At 53.9% G+C, this 18,755-nt stretch overlaps 1 protein-coding gene and 1 long non-coding RNA gene across 2 annotated transcripts; both read left to right on the top strand.

The window, feature by feature from the left end:
- The first annotated feature begins 3,120 nt into the window (after positions 1 to 3,120).
- LOC142068426 (maestro heat-like repeat family member 5) lies at positions 3,121 to 6,455 on the top strand. Its single transcript, XM_075117602.1, has 6 exons — positions 3,121 to 3,234; positions 3,768 to 3,911; positions 4,294 to 4,470; positions 5,199 to 5,354; positions 5,597 to 5,719; positions 6,438 to 6,455. Exons 1-6 carry the CDS (start codon positions 3,121 to 3,123, stop codon positions 6,453 to 6,455), a joined length of 732 nt encoding a protein of 243 aa, XP_074973703.1.
- Positions 6,456 to 6,469: 14 nt separating this feature from the next.
- LOC142068480 (uncharacterized) lies at positions 6,470 to 9,704 on the top strand. Its single transcript, XR_012664303.1, has 3 exons — positions 6,470 to 6,762; positions 7,591 to 7,744; positions 9,024 to 9,704. It is a non-coding gene; the product is annotated as an uncharacterized LOC142068480 (long non-coding RNA).
- The last annotated feature ends 9,051 nt before the right edge of the window (positions 9,705 to 18,755 follow it).

The raw sequence follows: 18,755 nt of genomic DNA, 5'->3' as shown, positions 1-18,755 counted from the left end.
CACTTGGCCAAACGCTGGGTCTCCGTTACACCCCCAAATAGCCAGAGTAACTCCAATGAGGTCAGGCAAGTTCATCCGCACTGACCCTAGCGGAACAGAGCAGAATTTTGCAGTCTGCAGTGTGTTGGTCACTCTGTGGTCAGTTCATGGGCACTGTTTGGAAGCAGTGGTGCTGGCTTCAGGAACAATAACCCATTAGGGGAAAGGAATAAATACAACGTTCTCTGAAGGGACTTGCCCAGCCTCAGCCTCCCCACACCAATCGGTGTCTCCACTGAGAGACGCCTTTTCTGCCCACATTGCAAGCCTCTCCCTGGGGAGGGCGAGAGGTGGCCAGGCAGGGAAGGTCTGACTTCTATTTCTGACTCTGCAGATGTGCCCTTGAGCTGTGGAAGGCCTTGGGTGAAGAACCCCAGCTCACCAGGGAGGTGCTGCGGCAGCTGCTGGACAAGCTCCAGCAGAGACGCCGGGAGGAGAAGAGCGGCTATGTGTCCCTGGCTGTAAGTGAGATTTGAGATGTCACTTTGTGAACCCACCGCGGCAGGGAGGATGGTGCATCTTTGTGTGTGTGTGTGTGTCTGTGTGTGAGCTTCACCCCTTCTGAGCTTCAGGCCACAGCTCCACTACACAGCTCAGCTGACCTAACCTCCCTCAGCTCACAGCCGCCACAGCAAGCCCATCCCTTGGGTGGGGCTGCACTTTGCTGCTTGTGTCAGCCAGGGCCGGCTCCGGGGGCCAGCAAAGGAAGCAGGGGCCTGGGGCAGCCAATAGAAAGTTGGGGCGGCACGTCCGGGTCTTCGGCGGTAATTCGGCAGCGGGTCCTTCATTCCCTCTCTTCCTCTTCAGCGCCACTTCGGGGGCAGCTCAATCGGGTTTTTCTTTTCTTTCCCTTCTCCGCTTGGGGCCGCCAAAATGCTGGAGCCAGCCCTGGTGCCAGCAGCGCACGTCCTCACCAGAAGCGCTTGTCGCGATTCCTCGGTCAGGGTGGGGCATTGCGGGAAGGCTCCTGAGGGTCAGTTGACGTAAACGACGCGGTGTCCATGCCGACACTGCATCGACCGAACTGCATTGACTTGGACTCTCTGCTCCTTGTGGACGTGGAGTTATGAACTTGGCCCCCAGGGGCAGTTCTGCCAATGGGAAGGAAATTCCATAGTTAGGATGATGCTGGGTGAGTGGCCTTGTGTTGACCTAACTCTGTCGTGTAGACCAGACCTTCGTGTGTCCTGGCCACCTCCAATCAAACCAAAGAGGTGTAAATAAAGTTTCCCCCAGGTAAAAGTTACAGATCTTAAGTGGTTTCTCTGCTGGCACCCTGGCTCCGTCGTCTTCTGCTTTAGATGGCCCTTTAGTGAGCAGGTGCAGTTTGGGTGTCTCTTGGAAGTATCCAGGTTTCTGGCTTTGTAAACTGTGACTAGAAATCTTCCCAGCATGGGATCTTGAGATGTCCAGTACGTTTGACTGGGCCAGAAACACTGGGCCTATGAGAACGCATCTCCTCAGGATGGTTCAGCCCGTCCAGTCACAGCTGGAAAGCCAAAGCGCAGGGTCTGCACCATTAAGAGAAATAACGGGGAATAACGTCACCCAGACTCTTCTGATCTTTCCATAGGGTTCCATCCTGCTTCCGTTCCAGCAATGGGGGAAGGTTCAGGAGCTTCCAAATGTCTCCTCCCCTCTCAGGAGCCAATCCTCTTTTGTAACACGCTAGAGAGGAAATGAGACATGACAAAAGGACAGTCGCGAATGGCAATGGGGGCAGGGGGCAGATTGGGATAGTTGAGTGAAATGCTTTCCCCCCTTCAGGCAATGAAGACCATTTATGAGGTCCTTTTCCTATGGGGATACCGAGAAGCCATCCTGGAAATGTATCCCCAGCTGCTCATCCTCTGCGTTAGGCAAGTGCAGTATGTGATGGATCTGCACTTGCCAGGGACCTACATGGCCAGCAAGACATCCAGCCCCGAGGAGGGATCCAGCTGCCTCAGCCCCCTAAGGTAATGACTGAAAGGAAAAGGAAGAACAGATTTGTTCTGCTAAACACCTGGGGTCCGTTCATGGCCATCGGTGGTTCGGGTGCTGTCGTTAGCCCAGGCTCAGTTGGGTGCAGGTCTCTCTTGAGGGAAAAGGGTTGAGAGCCGTGTGTTCTTGTGAGTCACACTCGCTCATCTGACGCCGTCCACAGGCCAGCTGCTTTCCCCACACACTCAGGCAGCAGTCATGTTTGTGCATCCATCCACCTGTGCCACCCGCCAAAGGGTCAGTGCTTTCATCAGTGCCTGCTGAGCAAATCTGTGGGCCTCCGTCCCCGAACGCGGACAGAACCACACCGGCAGCACATGGGGCCAGGCCCTGCAGGATCTCAGCCTCACAGGCAGGCAGGAGGAAGAGGGACCCGTTCATCTGGTTCTGTGGGCACAGTGAGGGGCTTCCATCTACACGGGAAAACCAGAGCGCCGGAAGACACCTCAGGTGGTGTAAACTGACATCGCTTTGCTCGCTTACACCAACTAAGGACCCGACCCCACATGCCCGCTTGAGTCCTGTTACCTGTCACAGTAAAGAGTCAAGTATTCAGCTATAGGGAGTGATGACACCAATCATCTTAAGAAGCTACAGTGTCACTAATTGGTTAGAAACTCAACGAAACTGCAGTGTAGACAGGGCCCATTGGGCAGGGAAGCACCATGATATCACACTGGATCTATCCTCGGGGAGGCTAGCTACTGCTGACCATGCTGTATTTCCCAGGGCTTGTGCAGATTTGCCATGCCTGGGGCTGATCTCGTTGCCTGAGACTGGTATTTTTTTCTCTTTAGCACGTCAGTGGAGGCTGTGAAGACTCTTTTCTCCATGCCCGGCTACTGGAAGGAATTTGCCATCATCCAGTTTCAGCAGGGTTGGGACACGATAGCCTCCCGATATTACTACTCACAGGGTGTTGGCCTGATTGCAAGGTAGGAGCCCAAAGTTTCCTCCTCACTGGGTCTCTCTTGGGAATGGGATTTCCGTGTGAAATATTCCTCTGTTCCAGGCTGCCAGCTCAGCCCAGCAACTGGAGAGGAACTCTCTCTCCCCCTTGAAAATCACAAGGGACTTTCTGTTCCATGTTCCAGAGCCATGATCGAGTGTGAGAACCCTCAGCTCCCTGCAGTTTTCAGAGAGGCAATCACCATCGTCCAGAGTGAGAGGGAGGAGGAGCAGAGAACAATTGCCATGGCTTTCTGTATTGAGGTGAGATACATGAGTTGATAGGCACAAGGGGGCTTTCTGGAGAGCAGCTCAGGCCAGTAAGCTCTGGGGCACATTGTCAGCAGCTCAGCAGCCTTACCGCCAGCTAGCTCCTCTCTGCACAAGGATGGTTGTGGGGCATGGCAAAGAGAGGGAGGGAGAGACAGGGTGAGATTGCTCCTGGCTGGATGTGCCTCGATGGGATTATGGGACAAGAGGAGAGGTTTCTCCAGTGCCCCAAGACCATGCTTCTCTCCTCACCTTTTCCTGAGGTTGTGCTTTTCTTCTGTCCCAGGGGTCTCTACATGGCGCTCAATGAGGCCTGGAGACGCCCCTTTCCCTGGGGGTTGATTTGTGAGCTGTGCATGAGTCCAACTTTTGGGAGTGAACCAACTGAAACAGCAGCAACTGGCTCCCTACGCACCAGAGACTTTGGGTGGGAGTAAGCGGCCCTTTGGTAAAGACGACTGTCCAGGGAAGAGACCCCCCAGGAAGACCTCTGTTCCTCAACCTGATGTTGATTTGGCTCTTTGCAGTTTCTCCAGAGTCCTTCCATTGACACAGTACTGACAAAATCAGAGCTCCGGGCGCAGCTCATGGAATGGACCAAGGACACAAATCCCGTCATATGTAAGCTCAGTCTGCGAGGCCTTGGCAGTATTGTGTTCCAGCCAGAAAAGGTAAGAGGCGTGGATTGCCCAGGGGACCAAGGAAGCCGATGTCTCTCAAATAGCTCGGAAACGAGAGCCAGATCCCCACATAAACCTTGTTGTTTAACACACAGCCATCAAATGGTGGAGGTGCTTTCCTGAGCAAATCAAGGCATGACGTGCTCCCTGCCCCCATGAGCGGAGCCCTGATTGCAGATGGGATGCAATGGGGGAGGTGGGGTGAGCAACGACAAAGGTTACAGTGAGCAGCTGGCACAGAGTGACAGGAGAACGACTTTCTGCCCCGTTGGGGGGCTCTGCCATCCGTGGTTTCTCCTAGGCGGGAGTGGTCCAGCATGTGCTCCAGGCTGTCAGCCCGGAAAGTAATGAGTTGCCTTCTTCATTCCTGCAGGTGAGATGGTTACAGGCCCAGCTGCCAGGAACCGTGGCCAGGTTTTGTGACCGGGATGGAGGGTGTGTCAAGGAGGCCATGCACAAAGCTGGAGACATCATCTACCTCCTCAAGAGGGAGGGGCTTGGCTCCATCTCCCAGGACATTGCAGTCAGCCTTCGCCCCTTCATTGATGACGTAAGGCTTGGAACCCCAGGAGAAGCCCGTTCCCCCCCTCCACCTGTCTCTGATGCCCTTGTCTCTCTCTCCCCATCTCCTTGGCTCCCGCCCCTCAAGCCTGCCATGGAGCCTCCAAGGAGCGCCCCTGCCATGGGTGGGGAATCTCCTGCTGAGCCACCTCCCTGTCAGAGCTCTTCTCGCCAAAGCTCAGTCTCAGCGCCATGCTCCCAGCCCCTGCTGCAGCCTGGCCTGGGGGAGAGGGGGCCTGGCCCTGGGCAGATGACCAGCTGTCTGAAGAACACAGGCCCCCAAAGAGGTGGAGATTCTCAGCAGGAAAGAGGTGGGTCGGGAATGGCCCGGCTCTCGGGGGCACCGAAGAGCAAAAGAAATGCTGTGTTTTGTAGCAGCGAATCCCTGCAAGGCTCCAGCAGCGGCTTCTCCCCTTCCCCAGACCAGTCTCCAGCAGACTTCTCTCCCTCTCCCCAAATCTTCTCAGGTTCTGGGATTCTGGGCTCTCCAGACAGAAACTGCCTCTGGGACACCCTGGGGCTGCGCTGTCCTGCACAGGGTCTCAGGCCCTGCACAAGATGTCTATGGCGCTGGCCTGGTGTCCGCCCTGCTCCCGCCAGCCAAGTCAGTTCACATGGGGGAACCGGAGCAGCGGGCGGATTATGACTCTGTCGCGTTCTGCTCTGATACTGCCTGGCTTTAACCGGGCGTCCCCACCCCCTGTGTGTCATTGCCAGGAGAGGGGCAGTGTGCGCTCAGCTGCCATTTCACTGCTTGGCAACGTGGTGAGCAGGGTGCAGGACCCGGACAAAGCCCTCGTGCAGCAGGAAATCATCCACTGCTTGCTCCCGCTGCTGCTGCATCTTGCAGACCAGGAGGAGAGTGTGACACTGGTAAGTGCCACGATCATTATTTCCTTCAGAGCAAAGAGCCAGAATCCCCTGGGGCCCCCACTCCAGTCATCGCCAGAGCCCCTTGCCCAAGCAGAATCTTCTCCTCCCTGCTTCACTCCATGCTGGAGCCTCGTGCCTCATCCATCCTCACAGCACACAGCACAAGGGGTGGAGAAGGTCCAGTGTCCCCCAGACTATCCCTCTCTCAGTGAGAACCCTCTTGGTCTCCCCTTCTCTTGCAGCGATGTAAACTGACGCTCTTCCGCTGCGCAGTGTTTCTCGGCTGGGCTCATTTGAAGAGGCTGTTCCGCAGCATGGCCTGGGATGGCTCCTCACAGCTCTTGAAGAGTGTCGGGAAGTGCCTGGTAGGTGAATTCCTTGTGCCTTGAGAGGGGTGAATGGGGACTTGAGAGAGACCTTTCTAACCCCACAGCCTGAGGACCCATCCGCTTCGGTCGGGTTGCAAGACGCTATTCCAGGCTCTCTGCTGGTTCATTTCTGCAGGAGTTACAATCCGTTCACATTGTTGACATTTTCCTCCACAACTGTCAGACCTCCAAACTTTTGTCTTTTCAAATGAAAGCGGAGGTTCTGGAGAACACAACAGTGACTTCAGAGAGGTGCTGCTCTGGTGTATGGGTTCGTATTGGCGGTTGCCATGGCCTGGCTATATCCTTTGGCTTTCCTGGACTATTCGCTGTGGGGAGAACATGTCATTTGTATATTGTGCATTTCTTTCTTCTTTCTTTCCAGATGCAGAACAACAAGAGCCACATCCCCAAATTCCTGTTCCAGGCCCTAGACTATCTGGAAAGCTCACAGACAACAATACGACACTCTGCAGCCTTGTTCATTGGTAAGCAGAGCAAATTCACTTCAGCTTTTTTAAATGTTTCCTTCAAGGCCCTTTTCTAGACAGCTGCTCTGTTCCCTCCGACAGCACCAGAATCCTAAAACGGGGTGTGTGTGTGTGTGTAAGAGAGAGAAAGAGAGAAAGAGAGAGAGAGAGAATTAACATGTATTCCAAGGTGAAGGGAGCAACTTAGCTGTATTGACTGCACCAACTTCCCCTGCCCACAACAGCTCTTTGGCTGCGCCTAGGGGAGATTGAATTCACATCATGCTGGTTTGATGTGAATTCAGTCTCCTTTAGAAATCAGCTTCTCAGTAACTGCTGGGCATCTGATGCTTTATCTAATCTGCTTTGTGAACAGATGTAAGGAATGTATTTAATTTTCCGAAGGGCTGTCTTGGGGAAATGGCTGCATCTTCAGCAGTTTTCAGCGAAGGATTTGAAAAGTAATGAGATCCATTGTATTCATTGTATGTCTAGGAAATACTATCCACCATTACTGTGATTTGTTGTCTGAAACTGTGAATGAAGATGGCATCTCCCGCCTGTATGAAGGTAAGGAAATACCTCTGTGTGTTTGTGCCTCTGTGGGAAGTACAGGGGTGCAGCACAGGGCCCGAACACAGGTTTGAATGTGGGCACAGGTCCCTCTCTGTCTCAGGACAGCATTTAAGGAAGAAGGATGGTCATGCGAGCGTCATCGAAGTACCACAATATGTGTATGGGAGCAGGGGAATTCCATCTCTATCTCCTAGTATAGACGTAACCTTAAAGCTGTGTGGGGAAAGTGTCTTCATAAAGGTCTGAAAGTCTGTAATGGAAGGCCTGACAGAATTGAAAAGAGCCGTTGTTATTAAGGATGATGATGATGACAATTATCCTCATCACCTGCCCTCCCTGTACTGGAGTGATTGCAGGCCAGGGAGATTCCCTCCGAGATTGGTTATCAGCTCATAGGACATCCCATGAGGGCACATGGGAAACACTTCTCCCTGTGACCTCTTGAGGAATGAAGGCACAGGGCCACAAAAGATTTCAGTAGACATTAGGAGCCTAAATCCCTTTGTGGATCTCGGCCTAAATGTTGGATGGTTTAATGTCGCTGCGGCTGTCACTTTCCTGTTCCATCGAAAGAACAAGTGCCCCCAACCGTCTGTGTGTAGGGGTGTGTGTACGGGTGTAGGCCGGCGGAGGGGGAAGTGACAAGAATGGGGTCTCCTCTCTGTGCAGGGCTATTTTGGGAGGAGCGGAGTTGTTGTTCTTGTGCCCTTAGACTCTTGGGGAGCTAATAGCAGGGGGCGATGGCCATCGGGAGCGGAGATTTCCTAGGCACCAGGCACATCAGCACCAGAGGCTTTTCAACCCGTTTCCTCTTGGTTTCAGCTTTTCAGGAAGTGCCTTTGAAATCTGACAGGACCACGTGGTACATCCTCAACAGACATTATAAATGGTTGCAGAAGCTTGTAAATCTCGTGTCGGGTTGTGCATTTGACTAGGGAACCGGGACCGACACAGAAGAGCTCTTTGTCCTGCTATGGTACGTACAGCAGACCCTTATCAACTTTTTGGTGTCCCTAGCCTCTGTTTGCCAGCAGCTAGGAATGGGTGACAGGGCATAGAGCACTGGATGATTCCTGTCTGTTCACTCCCTCTGGGGCACCTGGCAGTGGCCACTGTCGGAAGACAGGATACTGGGCTAGATGGACCTTTGCTCTGACCCAGTCTGGCCTTTCTCATGTTCTTATGTTTGGAACCGGGGCTGAACAACGAGGTGGATATTGGCAGATGACACAAGATTGTGCAGATTAATCAGCCTAGAGAAGACTTTGAAGAAGTTCAAAGGGATGTAATCAAGCCATGTGACTGGGCAGCACCATGGCAGATGAAAACCAGCACTGACCAGGGCAGGGCCATACACATGGAAAGCAGTGCGGTGAACGACTCCTCCATATCGCTGGGGTCAGAAGCCAAAGCACGGCTGGTTGGGCCCAGTGGTTGGAGCAAGGGTGCTGGGGCCACGTGCTCAGAGTGGTGGAGGTCGAGCCGAGGGGAGCCAAGGGTTGGAGCTGGAGTCAGGAGTCAAGAGCAGGATTGGAACAGGCTGGGGAGTAGGGCCAGGGCCGGATTAACGATTCCCGGCCCATGGGAGCTGCGGGGGGACGCGCGGGGGGAGGGCAGAGCCGACAGGCAAGAGCAGCCCCCGGGACAGAGGTTCCCGGTGCAGTGCTGGTCGCGGCGACGTGGCTGCGGGGGGGCAGGAAGAGCAGCGCGGAGCCGCCTCGCCCCCACCCCAGCCAGGCAGAGCCGGCCCGGCTGGAACGCAGCACACAGGGGTTTTAGAGGCTGCAGCTCGGGCCCCCCTTAGCACGGCTCCTTTCCTGAGTGCACCATTGCCCCACTTCTGCCCCATTCCCACCCACTGTTACAGGGCAGCACCCTGGAGCTGATCTCTGACATCTCTCTCCCTGGAATGAAGTCACTGCAGAGTCAGCACAACCCCACCTTTGGGCACCATGTAGGACATCTCACCCCACCACACAGAGCCCGACATTCACACAGCTTCTCGCATGTGGTTCCCTCACTCATCAGTGCCAGGCGGAGAGAGGAGAAATTCTCCCAGACTCCCTTTCACCATTGCCAGCCCCCAGGATAGCGGAGGTTGTGGGGGGTTGGGTGCTCTCTTTAAGAAATGCCAGCTCTCCGGGAAGTTACAAATGAACATTAGCAAAGTGGGGTGGTCTTGTGCTGTGGAAAACCACCCTGCTTGAAGGTTTTGTTTTTCTAATTTGTGCTCCTGCCCTTTCTCCCTCTTCCAGACATCTAGAGGCCAACAGGAGCCAACTGAGCCCACCACTGATCCCATCTCTTGTGAGATGGCAAAGCAGCTGTTGCACGGGAAGGAGGAGACAGAAGAGGCCGAGCAGCGTGTGCCGGGGTGTACCAGCCCCACGTAACCCCACAGTCTAGGCGGAGGAAGCCAAGCCCCTCCCCAGCCCTGCCGGACACGCAACAACTGGAGCACCAGTGTGAAAGGGAGCAGCTCAGCTCACGCTAGGCAGAGCGCCGAAAATGGAGGATGCACCAGTCCAGAAGCAGCTGAAGCCCCTGACTGCAGAGCCCCGAGGCGCCGAGACCCAGCCGCACCCCCGGGTGCCTGCAGACGTCCAAGGGAGATCGGAGTGTCTGGGAGTTTCCCACGCCGGGAGCCCAGAGACCCCCAGCCCGTGGCCTAGAGACTTCTCCTCTGAAGTAACCTGGGTGAACGAGCCATTGTCATGCTGAGTGACGTCAGCATGTTCTGGTTGGATCCCCACTGACTCAACGGCAAACACATTGGCCACGGACAAGGCCCTGGGCTAGGGCAAGGGGGAGTAAGGAGAGTCTGGGTCCCCCTGCCCTGGCTGCCATTCATCCTCGGGTGGCTGCCCACGTCCCCATTGTGCCACTAGACTGCACAGCCGTTGACTCTGGTCGTTGGGCCACACAGCCCCGACGGAGAGGACAGCCACACGGACTCTGGTCGTTGGGCCACACAGCCCCGGTCGGAGAGGATGGCCGCACGGACTCTGGTCGTTGGGCCACACAGCCCCGGTCGGAGAGGATGGCCGCACGGACTCTGGTCGTTGGGCCACACAGCCGCGACGGAGAGGGCGGCCGCACGGACTCTGGTCGTTGGGCCACACAGCCCTGGATGGAGAGGACAGCCGCACGGACTCTGGCCATTGGACCACACAGCCCCAGATGAGAGGGCGGCCGCACGGACTCTGGTCGTTGGGCCACACAGCCCCGGTCGGAGAGGATGGCCGCACGGACTCTGGTCGTTGGGCCACACAGCCGCGACGGAGAGGACGGCCGCACGGACTCTGGCCGTTGGGCCACACAGCCCCGACGGAGCGGGCGGCCGCACGGACTCTGGTCGTTGGGCCACACAGCCCCGACGGAGAGGGCGGCCGCACGGACTCTGGTCGTTGGGCCACACAGCCCCGACGGAGAGGGCGGCCGCACGGACTCTGGCCTTTGGACCACACAGCCCCGACGGAGAGGGCAGCCGCACGGACTCTGGTCGTTGGGCCACACAGCCCCGACGGAGCGGGCGGCCGCACGGACTCTGGGCGTTGGGCCACACAGCCCTGAGTGGGAGGGCTGCCATTTTGGCTCTGGCCATAAGGCCAAACCACCCTGAGGCTAAGGACAGTTATTTAGTTTCACCCATGGGACCTCGCCCCTTTACCCCTAAGGCATCGCCCATCTGTCACCATAAGACCCACACCATGATATAAGACTTTCGGGGTCAGGATGCAAATATGAGTAGAAGCAAGGAGTAGCATGTGACCTCTCTAAGAGCTCCTGCCAATCCTCTACCAATCTGGGGGTGTTTTATCTCCATCCATCTGCCTCAGGAATGGATTTGACCAATGGGGGAAAGTTCTGGGGCAGAGTGACCCATCCGGAAGTGGGTCACGTGACCCCTCCGAGAACTCCTCCCAGTTGGGGTGAGCCTCAGCCCCTGAGGACCAGCCAGAGAGGGGATTTCACCAAATTGGGTAAGTGCTGTGGTGGGGTGACCTGCCCGCAAGAGGGGCCATCACTGCTCCATGAAATCCCCCCACTGTCCTCTACTAATAGGTCAGGGTTTCACACACCCCATAGGCCATCCCACAAGGGTAACGTACCGATCAGAATAGGCAGTGCCCGAAGGTCTAGGCCAGAAGCCGCCGATCTCTGGAGCTCCATGTTTGCGTGGCTGGCAGCATCCTCCTGGAAGTCGCAACACAACACTGCGTGGAAGATCCCGTCTCGTTCCAAGGATGTCTTTTGCAGAAATCATGGCCTAGGCCTTCGGGCTAAACCTGTTCTGGATTGGTACACGTTTACCTTCTGAGATGGCCTAAGGTGGGAGAGAAACCCTCGCCAATTGGTAAAGGGCGGTGTGAGGACTTTTTAGGGACCACAGGATCCTGTTGCGGGCAGCTCACTCCACTATGGCACTTCCCCTATTTGGTCAAATCCCCTCTCGGGGTGGTCCTACAGAGCTGACGTCCACTTCAGTTGTTGAGGACAGAGGGAGGAGTTCTCAGAGGGGAGATACAACCCCCTTCTGGATGGGTCACCCTGCCCCGCAACGTCCCCTGATTGGTCAAATGCATTCTCTTGGTGTGTAAAATGGTGTTTGCCCCTGCCAAATTTTCGTAAAAGAAGGGAAGAAAGGCATGTACGTTTTATGTTGTCTGTAAGGTGGCCATCTTGGACTTGGCAAAAGAATCTGGTGACCTTTTGCCATTGGCTATATTCATTTGGGTTGGGAAGCACACTCCCACGCACGGATTGAATCCGCGTAGATAGGGTCTAACATCCAGGCAGAGACGACGCAAAGAGGGATAGGGAGGGTTTTTAGTTAGGTCTACTCACCCGGTCCTGTGTCCATCATCGAAGTCTGTCCCTGATGTCCAATGACAAGAGAGCAGAAGCTGTCCATCGCTCTCCCTGCAAGAGAAGGTAGAAAGCACATCAACATTTCCTCGTGGGTGTAATTGTTTGTGAGAGTGGAGCATTTCCAGAGTTAAAGTTTTGTTACTCCACCCCTTCTCTAGCCTATCCTAGTCCTTTCCCCCATCGTAAATAAAGTCTTGTTTGTTTGGTTACCACTGTGTGGCCTTATTTTCGTGTGCTAAGGCAAGCTCTGACAGATGGGATTACAGAGGGGACTATGTGGGAAGAATTTACTGTAAGATTCCTCGCATCTTCTGAATGGGGTTTGGGTTCTGCCCTCTTTAAAGGAAGGAAAAATCCTGACAGGTGATCCTAGGGGGCTGAAACCCACCGTGATGAGTTAGTAATCTGTCCTATTCACCACTCTAGGATGGAGTCTGGGATGCAGGCTCTGGGATGGAGTTTGGGTGCTGGGTGCAGGCTCCGGGCTGGGGCACAGGGTGGGGGTGCAGGATGGGTGGAGGGGTGCAGGCTCTGGAAGGGAGTTTGGGGATGGGAGGGGCTGCGGAGGGAGGGGTGCAGGCTCTGGAACGGAGTTTGGTTGTAGGCTCTGGGCTGGGGGAAGGGGTGGGGGTGTAGGAGGGAGTTTGGGTGCAGGATGGGGGTGTGGGAAGGGGGTGGGGGTGTAGGGTCTGGGCTGGGGGAAGGGGTGGGGGTGCAGGAGGGAGTTTGGGTGCAGGAGGGGGGTGTGGGAAGGGGATGGGGGTGCAGGCTCTGGGCTGGGGGAAGGGGTGGGGGTGCAGGAGGGAGTTTGGGTGCAGGAGGGGGGTGTGGGAAGGGGATGGGGGTGCAGGCTGTGGGATGGAGTTTGGGAGCTGGGTGCAGGCTCTGGACTCGGGCAGGGCCTAGGGGTACAGAGGGGGTGAGGGATGCAGGCTGTGGGTCAGAGATGGGGTGCGGGCTTTAGGCTGGGGGTGCAGGCTCTGGGAAGGAGTTGGGGGCCAGAGAGGGGTGTGGGCTCTGGAAGGGGGGGTGGGGGCTGTGGGGAGGGAACTGCCATCACATGTGGCTTCCTTCCTCCCCTGCTCCCCCTCCTCATAGCGTCACTGGGGCTGGGGACAGGGCTGCCCCTTGCCCAGTGTTTGCAGAGGGGTGGGTGGGGGGGGGTCAGAGGGTCAAACACTCACCGAAGCCCCAGCAGCTGCTCAGGTGAGTCAAGCGGGTCCGCTCCAGATGTCTCCCGCCAGAAGCCCCCTCGGCGTCTGGTGCCGGGAGAGGGGAGGGGGGGGCTGCCAAGCATGTGTGTCCCCCTCCTGCTCCCCCTTCCCAGGTGCTCTTGTGCGCGGCTGGAGCTGCCGGCAGCGGAGGCCAGGGCGAGACGTGCCACTTTCACTCAGGCAGGGGGCTTGGGGGGCCGGGGGGGGCAGACGCGATAAATCGATCCCCGAACACTCTCCCGTCTACTCCTGTTCTCCACCGCCGCGAGAGGGGCAAGCGGAGTCGACGGGGGAGCGGCAGGAGTCGACTCACCACCGTGAAGATGCCACGGTAAGTCCCTCCCCCAGTGTAGACCAGGGCTAAACAATTCCCCTTCCCTCAGCCTCTCCTCGTCAGTCACGTGCGCCAGCCCCCTAATCATGTTTGTTGCCCTCCGCTGGACTCTCTCCAATTTTTCCACATCCTTCTTGTAGTGTGGGACCCAAAACTGGACACAGTACTCCAGATGAGGCCTCACGAATGCCGAAGAGAGGGGAACTATCGCGTCCCTTGATCTGCTGGCAATGCCCCTACGTATACAGCCCAAAATGCCATTGGCCTTCTTGGCAACAAGGGCACACTGCTGACTCCTATCCAACTTCTCGTCCACTGTCACCCCTAGGTCCTTTTCTGCAGAACTGCTGCCGAGCCATTCAGTCCCCAGTCTGCAGCGGTGCATGGGATTCTTCCATCCTAAGTGCAGGACTCTGCACTTGTCCTTGTTGAACCTCATCAGATTACTCTTGGCCCAATCCTCTCATTTGTCTAGGTCCCTCTGTATCCTATCCCTACCCTCCAGCATATCTACCACTCCTCCCAGTTTAGTGTCATCTGCAAACTTGCTGAGGGTGCAACTAATCCCATCATCCAGATCATTAATGAAGATATTGAACAAAACCAGCCCAAGGACCGACCCCTGGGGCACTCCTCTTGATACCAGCTGCCAACTAGACATTGAGCCATTGATCACTACCCGTTGAGCCCGATAATCTAGCCAGCTTTTTATCCACCTTATAGTCCATTCAGCCAGCCCATACTTCTTTAACTTGCTGGCAAGAATACTGTGGGAGACTCTATCAAAAGCTTTGCTAAAGTCAAGGAATAACATGTCCACTGCTTTCCCCTCATCCACAGAGCCACTTATCTCATCATAGAAGGCATTTAGGTAAATCAGGCATGACTTGCCCTTGGTGAATCCATGTTGACAGTTCCTGATCACCTTCCTCTTCTCCAAGTGCTTCAAAATGGATTCCTTGAATCACAGAATCATAGAATCATAGAATATAAGGGTTGGAAGGGACCCCAGAAGGTCATCTAGTCCAACCCCCTGCTCGAAGCAGGACCAATTCACAGTTAAATCATCCCAGCCAGGGCTTTGTCAAGCCTGACCTTAAAAACCTCTAAGGAAGGAGATTCTACCACCTCCCTAGGTAACGCATTCCAGTGTTTCACCACCCTCTTAGTGAAAAAGTTTTTCCTAATATCCAATCTAAACCTCCCCCACTGCAGCTTGAGACCATTACTCCTCGTTCTGTCATCTGATACCATTGAGAACAGTCTAGAGCCATCCTCTTTGGAACCCCCTTTCAGGTAGTTGAAAGCAGCTATCAAATCCCCCCTCATTCTTCTCTTCTGCAGGCTAAACAATCCCAGCTCCCTCAGCCTCTCCTCATAACTCATGTGTTCCAGACCCCTAATCATTTTTGTTGCCCTTCGCTGGACTCTCTCCAATTTATCCACATCCTTCTTGAAGTGTGGGGCCCAAAACTGGACACAGTACTCCAGATGAGGCCTCACCAATGTCGAATAGAGGGGAACGATCACGTCCCTCGATCTGCTCTGTATGCCCCTACTTATACATCCCAAAATGCCATTGGCCTTCTTGGCAACAAGGGCACACTGCTGACTCATATCCAGCTTCTCGTCCACTGTCACCCCTAGGTCCTTTTCCGCAGAACTGCTGCCTAGCCATTCGGTCCCTAGTCTGTAGCTGTGCATTGGGTTCTTCCGTCCTAAGTGCAGGACCCTGCACTTATCCTTATTGAACCTCATCAGATTTCTTTTGGCCCAATCCTCCAATTTGTCTAGGTCCTTCTGTATCCTATCCCTCCCCTCCAGCGTATCTACCACTCCTCCCTGTTTAGTATCATCCGCAAATTTGCTGAGAGTGCAATCCACACCATCCTCCAGATCATTTATGAAGATATTGAACAAAACCGGCCCCAGGACCGACCCTTGGGGCACTCCACTTGATACCGGCTGCCAACTAGACATGGAGCCATTGATCACTACCCGTTGAGCCCGACAATCTAGCCAGCTTTCTACCCACCTTGTAGTGCATTCATCCAGCCCATACTTCCTTAACTTGCTGACAAGAATACTGTGGGAGACCGTGTCAAAAGCTTTGCTAAAGTCAAGAAACAATACATCCACTGCTTTCCCTTCATCCACAGAACCAGTAATCTCATCATAGAAGGCGATTAGATTAGTCAGGCATGACCTTCCCTTGGTGAATCCATGCTGGCTGTTCCTGATCACTTTCCTCTCATGCAAGTGCTTCAGGATTGATTCTTTGAGGACCTGCTCCATGATTTTTCCAGGGACTGAAGTGAGGCTGACTGGCCTGTAGTTCCCAGGATCCTCCTTCTTCCCTTTTTTAAAGATTGGCACTACATTAGCCTTTTTCCAGTCATCCGGGACTTCCCCGGTTCGCCACGAGTTTTCAAAGATAATGGCCAATGGTTCTGCAATCACAGCCGCCAGTTCCTTCAGCACTCTCGGATGCAACTCGTCCGGCCCCATGGACTTGTGCACGTCCAGCTTTTCTAAATAGTCCCTAACCACCTCTATCTCCACAGAGGGCTGTCCATCTCTTCCCCATTTTGTGATGCCCAGCGTAGCAGTCTGGGAGCTGACCTTGTTAGTGAAAACAGAGGCAAAAAAAGCATTGAGTACATTAGCTTTTTCCACATCCTCTGTCACTAGTTTGCCTCCCTCATTCAGTAAGGGGCCCACACATTCCTTGGCTTTCTTCTTGTTGCCAACATACCTGAAGAAACCCTTCTTGTTACTCTTGACATCTCTGGCTAGCTGCAGCTCCAGGTGCGATTTGGCCCTCCTGATAACATTCCTACATGCCCGAGCAACATTTTTATACTCTTCCCTGGTCATATGTCCAACCTTCCACTTCTTGTAAGCTTCTTTTTTATGTTTAAGATCCGCTAAGATTTCACCATTAAGCCAAGCTGGTCGCCTGCCATATTTATTATTCTTTCGACTCATTGGGATGGTTTGTCCCTGTAACCTCAACAGGGATTTCTTGAAATACAGCCAGCTCTCCTGGACTCCTTTCCCCTTCAAGTTAGTCCCCCAGGGGATCCTGGCCATCCGTTCCCTGAGGGAGTCGAAGTCTGCTTTCCTGAAGTCCAGGGTCCGTATCGTGCTGCTTACCTTTCTTCCCTGTGTCAGGATCCTGAACTCAACCAACTCATGGTCACTGCCTCCCAGATTCCCGTCCACTTTTGCTTCCCCCACTAATTCTACCCGGTTTGTGAGCAGCAGGTCAAGAAAAGCGCCCCCCCTAGTTGGCTCCTCTAGCACTTGCGCCAGGAAATTGTCCCCTACGCTTTCCAAAAACTTCCTGGATTGTCTATGCACCGCTGTATTGCTCTCCCAGCAGATATCAGGAAAATTAAAGTCACCCATGAGAATCAGGGCATGCGATCCAGTAGCTTCCGTGAGCTGCCGGAAGAAAGCCTCATCTACCTTGAGGGCCTGCTCCATGATTTTGATGGGGACCAAAATGAGGCTGACCGGACTGTAGTTCCCTAAGTTCTCTTTCTTCCCTTTTTCAAAGATGGGTGCTATATTTCCCTTTTTCCAGCCATCCAAAACCTCCTGCAACTGCCATGAGTTTTCAAAGATAATGCCCAATGGCTCTGCAATCACATCCACCAACTCCTTTAGCACTCTCGGATGCAGCGCATCCGGCCTCATGGACTTGTGCTCCTCCAGCTTTTCTAAATAGTCCCGAACCACTTCTTTCTCCACAGAGGGCTGGCCACCTCCTCCCCATGCTGTGCTGCCCAGTGCAGTAGTCTGGGAGCTGACCTTGTTCGTGAAGACAGAGGCCAAAAAAGCATTGAGTACATTAGCTTTTTCCACATCCTCTGTCACTAGCTTGCCTCCCCCATTCAGCAAGGGGTCCACATTTTCCCTGACTTTCTTCTTGTTGCGAACATACCTGCAGAAACCCTTCTTGTTACTCTTAACATCCCTTACTAGCTGCAACTCCAAGTGTGATTTGGCCTTCCTGATTTCACTCCTGCATCCCCGAGCAATAGTTTTATATTCCTCCCTGGTCATTTGTCCAATCTTCCACTTCTTGTAAGCTTCTTTTTTGTGTTTAAGATCAGCAAGGATTTCACTATTAAGCCAAACTGGTTGCCTGCCATATTTACTATTCTTTCTACACATCGGGATGGTTTGTTCCGGCAACCTCAATAAGGATTCTTGAAAATACAGCCAGCTCTCCTGGACTCCTTTCCCCCTCCTGTTATTCTCCTAGGGGATCCTGCCCATCAGCTCCCTGTGGGGGTCAAAGTCTTCTTTTGTGAAGTCCAGGGTCTGTATTCTCCTGCTCTCCTTTCTTCCTTGTGTCCGGATCCTGAACTTGACCATCTCATGGTCACTGCCTCCCAGGTTCCCATCCACTTTTCCTGCCCCTACTAATTCTTCCTGGTTTGTGAGCAGCAGGTTGGTTCCTCCAGCACTTGCACCAGGAAATTGTCCCCTACATTTTACAAAAACTTCCTGGATTCTCTGTGCTCTGCTGTACTGCTCTCCCAGCAGATACTGGGGTGATCACCCTTGTTACTCACACTTCTCAGCTTATCCAGAGACTCTCCAATTTTTCTGCACTTTCATATCGGAGCTCTGAGCAGTCATACTGCTCCCTTACATACAGTGCAAGTCCCCCACCTCTTCTGCCCTGCCTGTCCTTCCTGAACAGTTTATATCCATCCATGACAGTGCTCCAGTCATGTGAGTTATCCCATCAAGTCTCTCTTATTCCAATCACGTCCTAATTCCTTGACTGTGCCAGGACTTCCACTTCTCCCTGCTTGTTTCCCAGGCTTCTTGCATTTGTGTATAGGCACTGAAGGTAACTCGCTGATCGTCCTGCTTTCTCAGTATGAGGCAGGAGCCCTCCCCTCTTGCGCTCTCATGCTCTTGCTTCTTTCTGGTATCCCACTTCCCCACTTAGCTCAGGGCTTTGGTCTCCTTTCCCCGGTGAACCTAGTTTAAAGCCCTCCTCACTAGGTGAGCCAGCCTGCTTGCATAGATGCTCTTCCCTCTCTTCGTTAGGTGGAGCCCATCTCTGCCCAGCACTCCTCCTTCTTGGACACCATCCCATGGTCAAAGAATCCAAAACCTTCTCTCCGACACCACCTGCGTAGCCATTCGTTGACTTCCACTGTTCAACTGCTGGAAATGGCCCACCTTGATTATCTCTACAAAAGGTTCCCCCCCCCCCCTCCTGCTGGTAATAGCTCACCTTACCTGATCACTCTCGTTACAGTGTGTATGATAACACCCATTGTTTCATGTTCTGTGTGTATATAAATCTCCCCACTGTATTTTCCACTGAATGCATCCGATGAAGTGAGCTGTAGCTCACGAAAGCTCATGCGCAAATAAATTTGTTAGTCTCTAAGGTCACAAGTCCTCCTGTTCTTTTTGTGAAAAACAGGAAGTCTGGCTATATTTCAGGACTGTTATTATGGGGAAATACAAGTGCCAAACTAATTGCTTGGAAATTGCTTGCTTAACAATTATTTGTTTAGTAACATGTTTTTGTA

This window comes from Caretta caretta, chromosome 11 (assembly GCF_965140235.1).
Source record: "Caretta caretta isolate rCarCar2 chromosome 11, rCarCar1.hap1, whole genome shotgun sequence".
Lineage (NCBI taxonomy): Eukaryota > Metazoa > Chordata > Testudines > Cheloniidae > Caretta > Caretta caretta.
Note: the sequence above shows the minus strand (reverse complement) of the source record. Positions and strands in the feature narration are given on the sequence as shown.

Bases quoted from the DNA above. Each gene is read 5' to 3' on its own strand.
- LOC142068426 (XM_075117602.1), top strand. From the start codon at position 3,121: ATGATCGAGTGTGAGAACCCTCAGCTCCCTGCAGTTTTCAGAGAGGCA. The intron at 3,235-3,767 runs GTGAGATACATG...GGCTCTTTGCAG, and splicing joins CCATGGCTTTCTGTATTGAG to TTTCTCCAGAGTCCTTCCAT. The intron at 3,912-4,293 runs GTAAGAGGCGTG...TCATTCCTGCAG, and splicing joins TTGTGTTCCAGCCAGAAAAG to GTGAGATGGTTACAGGCCCA.